Raw genomic sequence first — 10000 nt, 5'->3', positions numbered from 1 at the left:
CAGTCGCACCTACACAGTGTGGAATTCTTGAACTCTACTGTAATCACAGTACCAAATTAGACACTATATTGCCTAATGCAGAGGGCTGCAATCCTGACATCAGGCACTCCCACATCGGTCATGTGCTTATTCCTGCCAAAGGCAGAGGAAGAATTCCACACTGAGCATGCTTGACTGGAAGTCCCGTAAAACTAGTCAATAAACATCGCATCTTTATATCAATCGGCTCTCATTGATATCTACTAACCAAAATTAGCAACAGTTGGCAGAATCAAGAAATAATTAAAATCAAGTCAATAAATTGCCAGAATCGATTACAAGCTCGACCTTGACAGAATTTACATAATGGTATTGTTAGCCATTGAGTGTCAATAAGCACGAATGCCACCCATGGCCAGTAGGAGATACACAAATAAATACATGAAAAAATATGTAATCACCATATACGTGTACATTGTTGTTCTTCACTAGTCCAAGAACTGAAAGTATGAGACTGGAAATACCCCTTGACCTACAACTGCACACATCTACTTGCCCTTAAGCTACTACTTCTTGGGTATGTAATTTATCACATTGCCACCTGGTAGAAGTACAGTCTACTGTAGTTTTGTTTTGTGAATTTTGTTTACACACAGATGGCTCAACAAGTGTCCAGGTATGCTGGAATAAATTAACAGGTCTAAATGATTTTCCCGTTCTTCAAATTTTAATTTTTTTCTGTAATACATTTAATATCAATACTGTTACATTATTATTCACATTATGATTATCATAATTTCACTAAAATACCAATGCAGGGAAAATAAAAAGAATCTCACTGAAAATCTAAGAAAAGTGAAAACAGGTCACGTTGGCAGCAAGCAACCGACTCCTTAGTGCCAAAGTACCTGTAGAGTCATCTAATGTGTAAGCACAATAAACCAAAATCACAATGGACACGGCATGTATGTACGCCACTCCGAGCAGCAACAAGTTAATTAAGTCACGCAATCCAGGATCTACACTTGATAACATTTCCCGTTCTTCGTGCATTCCGGATATAACACATCCGTCCCTCAGGAAAGCAAACCATACCTGGTGTAAATAAATAAGACTTGGCAATGACATGAGAGTATTCCCTGAAGCAACAGGTTCTTTCCAGCTTCTCAATCTCAAGCCTCTCTTTCCAATTAAAAATGAATAAATAAAATACCATAGCCAGTACTACAACATTTTAGTCTTTTCACTGGATCAGAGGCTTTTGATTCATCCCTTCGATAGAGTACGTCGCGCGGAAGTGACTGAAGAGATTTGCAACTTGTCAGTGAATGTCGTAGAAATACAACCTCCTTGGAATAAATTTACACATTTTTATTTATTGAGAATGCTCACAGAGATAACAGGAAATATGCACTTCTCTGATTATGTTATTTTTTTATTTTAATTTTATTTTAATTTTTTTTTTTTTTACTCACATATTTCAGTTCATTCCCATAGCAAGGAGCAGAAAATACTTTTATGATGACTCTCATTCCGGACCGGGAAATGGACATCTCTAAGGGTCATTTCTCCGCCTTTCTGCACCAGCCAAGGGGTTAATTAGTCCTAATTATGCTTAATTAAGAATTTCTTTCTTGAGACATTCCAAAGGACGCCCCTTCACCCTTTCCCTCTCGACCTCCCTCCCTTTTCGCCCTTCTTTCGCCCCTTTCCGCCCTCCCTTCCACGTCCAGAGAGTTATCCACCTAGAGCTGAGATGCGTGGCGTGAGGCTGACTGCTCCCATAGCCTGGCCAGACCCAAGATACGCTTTAATTAACGACAAATACTTAAAATTCCTGAGATGGCGACGGAAGTTCTCTTCAGATCCGCCTCTTTCTCACTCGTCATTTCTCGGCGTTCAATCGCGTTTATCGTCACCTTTTCCCATCCACAGCCTTCGTTGACACCTTATCTATCCTTCACACACACTGAAAACTCGAATCTCTCTCTCACAAGGGCAAAAATCCGCCATAAATACCTTACACAAACATCTTATTGTGTCTTGTAAGAAATTAGTGATGAACAAGTGAGTCGCGGAGAGCGCAATGTCTGGCTTTTTCTTTATTATAACTTCTAAGTCAATTTTCCGAGGTATTTTAGGCTTTTTCAGTGGATATAGTTTAATAATATTACAACTTAGTGGATGTTATGTCAGAAAGAAAAGTTTTTATAATGCTTTAGGTATATAGATATGTATATTTTTGTTTCGCTTACTTTTATTATAACCCCTAAATCACTTATTCGGGTTATTTGGTGCAGTTATCTTATTTCATAATTATTCACATTTAAATTTTACAGGCATCGAGTTAGGAAGAAAACTGTTATGAGTTATATGTATTTTTTTTTTTTTAATACGTATTCTTTTATCTCTTTCTTCATTGCAACCTCATTATCATTTTTTTTTTTTTTTTTTTGGGGGGGGGGGGGGGCATTATTCACATTAATACAGTATGGCAGATGTTAGGAAGGGAACTATATAGAGTGTTTTATATGTTTTCTTATTTATATTTAAGCACAACCACGAAAACAAAACTTGTTGATTCTATCTCTAAGACGCATGGATGCCATTGTATTTTTTTCTTCCACTTTGGTACATCTTCATATACTAATTCACTTACTCCTTTATCTATAAAAACGACGCACTATTTTGCTGAAATCTTTCTATTCAAGAGAAATGGTGAAGCGGGTAACCAGCATGACACGGAATTCGTGCAATTTGCAGCATTCCAACACGGATTACTTAACAAAAAAAAGTGTCACTCGATACCTCATTGCACTTGCAACATCACAACATTAAAAGAGAAACCAAAGTGGCACTGAAAACCTCCGTTTCAACACGAGATCACTATAGATGAATCTAATGATCACATATCTCTGAATAGCGAGCAACTGGGCTTATGATCAGGAAAATAGGATAATGATTTTCCAATTAAACTATGCTGGAGCAATGCACTCACTTACGCCACTGCAAAGCGCGTAACTAACAGGGCAATTTATTCATGAATCTGTTAACCTGGCGTTCTCGGCCGCCTGGTTGCTTGCTCGTCTCTCTGCCTGTTTAGAACCACTTATTGCTACTCATCTGTTGTTAATCTACTTGTTATTACGTGTGTTTATTACTCGTAGGTCTCTCTCTGTTCTGTATCTCCATTTGTGACTCTTTTGGATGTATTTTGCGTAAAGGTTGATTGAGCCCCCGCCATTTTTTTTTTACATATATCAAAATGCCTCTTTCTGCTCTTCCGGGCAGTCAGGGGTAGGTGAGTTTCTCTTTATTCAGGGGAGAGCCTTTCTTTGGTTTGAGACCCTACCCTTGTAAAGGTCTGTACACATCACTGCGTGTTCTCTCTCTCTCTCTCTCTCTCTCTCTCTCTCTCTCTCTCTCTCTCTCTCTCTCTCTCTCTCTCTCTCTCTCTCTCTCTCTCTCTCTCTCTCTCTCTCTCTCTCTCTCGAGTATATTTCTTAATGATGCAAATTTACGTTTTACCTTTACGTGTACGAACATATCTCCCCTAGAATGGATTATATATATATATATATATATATATATATATATATATATATATATATATATATTGTGTGTGTGTGTGTGTGTGTGTGTGTGTGTGTGTGTGTGTGTGTGTGTGTGTGTGAGTAAGTGTGTGAGCATGTGTACATAATCTAGAATTTGCTCTGATTAAATTTTCGCTTTAATTTTCACGTATTTTAGGGTAACTTCAACACCATACCTTCTTCCTAACTCCCCTACCCGACTCGGTGACACGTCCAGAGCAATGTACATTTTTATGAATGAGTTTTATTGGGGACGTAATGAGCAAAATACGCTGGGTGTGTATCAGTGCGGGGGTGGTAGGGGAGGGGAGAGAGGGAGCGGTCATAATCATGGCGAGACGAACATAAGTAGATTACTTCAGGTTGTGGTGCCTATACACATATACATTATATATATGAGTCTGTGTATACATATACATATAGGCTTATATGTGTATATACACATACACACATTTGTTGCAAGTATGTATATACATCCATAAATGTAATATATATATGATATATATATATATATATTGTTGCGTGTTTATGTATACTAAATCAGATGCATGCATGTATACCCTGGTCCCGAGTTCGACGCATTGTCCTGTACTTTTAGGAATGACTGCCTTTGCAGTTTGGTTCATCACGTTGTGAATTGCTCAAAGAGATATGTGACAGTCTCTGTGATTCATTTTGGAATGTGTGTTATCAGTGGTTTCAAGAACTCGTTTGTGGGTCCCGACTTCTTGCAACTGATCTTCAGAGATTCTAAATAACAAAATGATTGGTTCCACGTAATTATGTTGTGCTCTGCAGATGAATGTCACAGTGTACGTTGTTGTTAAGCCTATTTTTAGCCGTCATCAACAACAGGGTTATGTGCTTATGGTTGATGAGTTAGAAAGGGGTATCTTGGTGTACCATTACTATTATGTGGTAGATTAATTACGCTAAAGTAGGTCTGGATTCGGAAACCGTTCTTGGAAACAGAACAATTTTCACTGTTGATACTTCCATGAAGACATAAAAATGACTATATGATAAAATTCCTCCACCACTTCAGCTTATCAGATTACTGGAGAGAACAAGCAAGTCCCACATCCAAAGGACATCGTTAGCCTATGGATCTTCTTCCTATGAACTTCCTTAGATTAGGCTCAGGACTTCCGACCACTGCCGAAGGTCTTGAATGACCATTTGCACACCAACTGAGGCCGCCGTGGTCTTCAGCGGAAGGATTTTCTGAGGATTCTGAATATCGACGGACTTTGTAACCAGGAAGAACGTACATATTCTTTTTGTAATGGCAGAGTAATATATACCGTCTATCTATCTATCTGTTTATTATTAGTTGGTAGAATAAAGCGCAAGAATTCCAAGGCTAATGCGATGGAATCACAGCAGGTTGGGTGTGGAGGGATCACCATAAGTTTAAAGGAGGATAAGCACTTTAAGAAGTCAAAGAGTCCGTGTTTGTACAAAGACAGTACTAAACATATCCTAATGCTTAATTACTTCTGTATTTCAGCTTTTTTTGCTCTTACAAATACTACCAATAATCAACAGGTTTGCGGAGCTGGCTGATGTCCTGTATCGTTACTACGTAAATAGAGATTTAGTTATTTTTTATACATTGCATGTCTGATCAAATGTAATTTCTCGAAATTCGTTTTTCATTATCATCATAACGCACATGCAATGGAAACGGTTAGACAACTCCAAAGACTGATGATAGAATGACACTCATCATTTTACCTTGCTCGTTTAGGAATAAATGGAAGTCTTATGGAAATAAACTAATTAACTGAAGAAGAGAGTTAAAAGGGGATTCTAATAGATTCGTAATATGATGTCTTTAAGCGTGTCATTAAATATATATTCATGTTGCTAATCACGAACCATGATGGTTTAACAGATCTCAACGATATTTGTGTGCTTTACTTCAAAAATCCTTAACTAAAACATGTTCAATTTATGCAACAATCACAACATCATAACTACAACAGCAGCATCCACATCAATAACAAAGAAATTTAAATGTTCTGTCTTGAGGATCCCTTTTTTAGTTCAGACATGAGCGTAATCCAGTGACATAGATTATAATTTTGATATGACATATCATCAGAAAAGGAAACATGAAATGCGCATACGTATTCTAGCAGACAGAATACTGACTTACAAAACACTATATTGGGAAAAGTGAGACGAGAAGGTCGAAACTTGCAGCTTCTCTATTCTAATAGTTAATAGCATGCATTAACATGGTATCGTAAATTTTTCGTTACCCCTTGTACAGTGTTAATCACTCTTTCGTCCGGTGTTGTCTCATAAAGAGATAAAGAAAGGTGTAAAAGCTTCTGAAAATGGCCGAGACCATAAGCTAATGATCCAGACGAATATATGAATATATAAATACACACACACACAGACATATATATATATGTATGTATATATATATATGCACACACACACACACACAGATATATATATATATATATATATATGTATATATATATATATGTGTGTGTGTGTGTGTGTGTGTATGTGTATTATGTATATATATATATATATATATATATATATATATATATATATAGCACACACAAACACACGCAAATATATACATACATACATATATATGTATGTAAAAGTATATATGTATCTCTCTCTCTCTCTCTCTCTATATATATATATATATATATATATATAGAGAGAGAGAGAGAGAGAGAGAGAGAGAGAGAGAGGGAGAGAGAGATCGACACACACACACACACACACACACACACACACACACACACACACACACACACACACACACACACATATATACACACGCATACATTAGGCATGTTTAAATATATATATATATATATATATATATATATATACATGTATGTATGTATTTATGTGCGTGTGTGTACTCATGTACAAAATCAGGCTGGTCTTTTTCATATATTGTTGTTTATATATAAATGTGAATCGCAACCCGCATGTTAAGAAACGCCGCTTTAATAGAATCAGGCACGCAATTGCTCCGCAGGCCGACCTTAAAGAGTAGCTCATGATAAGGGGGAGGAGGAAGAGTAGGAATGGAGACCCGGGGCCGCAAATTCTAAATTTCGGAGATGGGTCTTTTTCTGGGACCGTCGTGCGCTGAAGTCATTGATGCTAGGATTCTTTCTCTTCATTCTATATTTGGAGCGTTTTATGTCAGTTTTTCTGTCTTTCATGAGATTTATCGATACGCAATTTCAACTAAAAATAGACAGCACGTAATATGCTAAGTCACCTTTCGTATCACGTATTATTCTAAGAACCAGGGTAAACACTCGGGTATTCTTAGAAGTTCGCGGTTTGGGGGGCCTATTCTTTAAGGTCTAAATTGCATCCTCCCCCGCCCCACGGTCAATTTAAGGGAGGAAGATGCATAGGATTGCAATGTGGAGATCGTAGGGCAAGGCGCTGCGCACGCCCTTCCGATGCAATGTCGCTCCGTCTAATTAAAACAATTGTTTCATAATGCCTTAACTAACATTGCCACATTTGACATTCAGTCTCATCGAAGATAATACTTCCTGGGCAGAGAATGACTGGAGTACTTTATAATAATTGATTATGAGTGCCGTGTGCATGGAGGGGGGGGGGGGTTGAAGTGGGTAAGAGTTTTGGGTCTTAACCGTTCCTACTTGGGAAGAAATGTACATCTTATATGTATTTTGTACCCGTCGAGTTCCTCCTTATGGTACACTATCCTGTAAACAATTGATTATGGCCTTGTACACGGCCCTGTTCGTCTCAATTTCTAAATCATTTACGCGACATAAATGTAATTTCTGAATCTTGAATGCTTTATTGCAGTCATTTTCAGCATTTTATCAATATCTGTACATAGCGTTCGTAACCAAATAGCAGTAGTTCTACAATAGTCATAAAAGAACTATAAACAGGTAAACTGATTGTTTTGTGGTAAAGAATATCCAGCAGACATTTCTCCAACCAGTAACAACTGGTTTGCGGTTCACGTTATTTTCGTAAATTTACCCTTTGTCCAGAAATACCTGAGATCAGGAATGTCTCGCATTTTAGGCTCTTAAATATTTATTAATCAAATTAAACAAGCGGGCGAGTGTGTTGTGTTTGTGTTGTTCATGGAACTTATTAGAATACAACATGTTACAATAAACTTAGTATCGTGATCATAATGATCAAAATAATAACAATAATAAAGAGAAAGGTAATAATGATGGTGATGATGATAATGGTGATGATGTTGATGATGATGATGATGATGATGTGATGATGATGATAATTATAATAATTGTAATAACAACAATGATATTAATTACAATAGTAATAATGATAACAACGACAAACGAATAATAATAATAATAAAAATAATTAATAATAATAAAAATAATGATAATTATAAAGATGATAATAATAATAATGAGAATAATAATGAAGATAATGAAAACAATAATGATAATGAAAATATTGATAACAACAACAACAATAATAATAGTAATAATGATAAAATAAATAATCTATCATAATAATGATAATGACGATAATGATAATAATGATAATAACAATATATAATTGTAATAATGATGATGATGATAATAATAATAATAATAACAACAAAACAGCAATAATAATAGTTATAATAAAAATAATAATAAAAAATAATAATGGTAATAATATTAATGGTAATGGTAATAATAATGATAATGATAATAATAATAATAATAATAATAATAATAATAATAATAATAATGATAACAATATCAATAATGAAAATAACAATAACAATGATAATAATAATAACAACAATAATAATGATAATGATTGTGATGATGAAAATAATGAGACGACTATAATAACAGTAATAATCAAACAAGTAATAATAATCATTTCTATCATCATTATCACCATCATCATCACCATCAGTTTATATGGTGTTTGTATTAGCTGTATGTTATATCCATATTTACGTCTTCGTTATAGTCGTTAAGTACTTTTGTATCAAGGCCCAAACGACCTTATTCTCTCCTTAGCAAGAGATTTGAACAGGGTTAATGAACAAGAATATTTGATAATTAAATAAACATAACTTAAGAATACATGAATGGAAATGCTCTTCAATTATTGTTTGAGTCTTATAAAGCGATATAATTATTCGCGACCTTATCACGCACCGACTAACGAGCAGTAATTGATGAATTGATGAATTGACGTTCCCGCCGCCACGAGCCTCGCCAATGGCACGATGGAACGTGTTTGTTTCTTGTTTGTTTCTTGTTTGTAAGTATCTTGTTTGTTTGTTTGTTGTTTGTGGTTTTCTTGTTTGTTTGTGTTTTTCTGGTTTGCTGTTTGGTTGCTGTTTGTGCCTTGTTTGTTTGTTTCTTGTCTGGTTGGTTCTGGTTTGGTTGTTTCTTGTTTGTTTGTTTGTTTACATCTACCCTTTTGTTCGGGCGAGACCCCGACTTGGGCTTCGTGTTGGAAATTTGGATTGTATGAATAAACGTCTGTTCAGAATCTTTGATTGGTGATAAAAAACGTATAGGAATATAGCAGTTATGAGGATAATATATAAGCTCTGAACAGGACAGAAGATGAAAGATTTTATAAACGAGTGAATGATTAGAGGAAAGACCATACGGACGAGGCTTGGGTTTCGCCGTGGCAGTCTCGTTGAGTTTGTTCAGAAGAGAAGATTTTGGTTTGATTTTCCTCTGTTTTGGGACTTTATTTGACACTGGGTTTGTAATGCTGTGTTAGAGTTCACGGATTTTAGGATTTTTTTCATATGTCTGAAGGTATTTGATAATGTGCTTGTCATTATTTCTGACAAAACTGATGGCTGTGTTTTGGGTGAATTTCAGGTGCAGAGATTTATTGAAAATTTGAGTTTTTTATTTAAAATGTGGGTTTTGGTGTTGTATTTAGCCTGTGGTGAAGTATGTTTAGGTAATTTGTTGTGAATTATACACTTATCACATTTTAGATGAGGTAATACGTGCTAGCATGGGATACTATGTACACATACATATACATTTTTGGGTTGATCTGAAGTTCTGATATAGTTTAGTATTTCTTGAATAAATAAAATAATAGTATAGGATATCAACACATGCTAGATTTTAAAGGATTACATTCTTATTTCATATGGTGTAACGAATCACATGGAAGCAAAAAAAAAAAAAAAAAAAACAGTCCGTTCATACTGTGCCTATGATGAGCATTTAAATATCTTACTGTAACTAGATTTCTAAAGACACTGGCTATGTTTACCATGCAGTGGCAAGTACTACAGTGAATGCATTAGTCATTAATCCATCTTCTCAGGGAGACTATGGGGTTCACGTGGCCTCTGCTCTGGGTAGTGTGCACAGTCAACTGGGCTTGCCTCCAGGGCCTTTTTCAGATGCCTAAGTACATACATA

General features: G+C 35.6%; 2 protein-coding genes across 7 annotated transcripts in view; one reads left to right on the top strand and one right to left on the bottom strand.

Annotated features, from left to right (window-relative positions):
* Positions 1 to 2362, bottom strand: part of LOC125040550 (angiomotin-like) — a 28207-nt gene extending 25845 nt beyond the window's left edge. For 2 of the 5 annotated variants that reach the window (XM_047635144.1, XM_047635145.1), the window contains exon 1: positions 1999 to 2360. The gene's annotated coding sequence lies outside the window, so the exon portion shown is untranslated. The other 3 variants (XM_047635141.1, XM_047635142.1, XM_047635143.1) reach the window with 3 other exon arrangements.
* A 6838-nt stretch (positions 2363 to 9200) lies between these two features.
* LOC125040666 (F-box only protein 21-like) overlaps positions 9201 to 10000 on the top strand; it is a 13091-nt gene continuing 12291 nt past the window's right edge. Inside the window, exon 1 of one of the 2 annotated variants that reach the window (XM_047635338.1) lies at positions 9201 to 9316. Coding sequence is in view for 1 of the 2 variants with exons in the window: in XM_047635337.1 (XP_047491293.1) it covers positions 9364 to 9373 (10 nt within the window). In the remaining variant the exon portion in view is untranslated. Of the gene's footprint in view, positions 9374 to 10000 lie in introns of both variants that reach the window. The other variant, XM_047635337.1, reaches the window with a different exon arrangement.

Source organism: Penaeus chinensis, chromosome 29 (genome assembly GCF_019202785.1).
Source record: "Penaeus chinensis breed Huanghai No. 1 chromosome 29, ASM1920278v2, whole genome shotgun sequence".
Lineage (NCBI taxonomy): Eukaryota > Metazoa > Arthropoda > Malacostraca > Decapoda > Penaeidae > Penaeus > Penaeus chinensis.
This window is presented reverse-complemented; position numbering and strand designations above follow the sequence as displayed.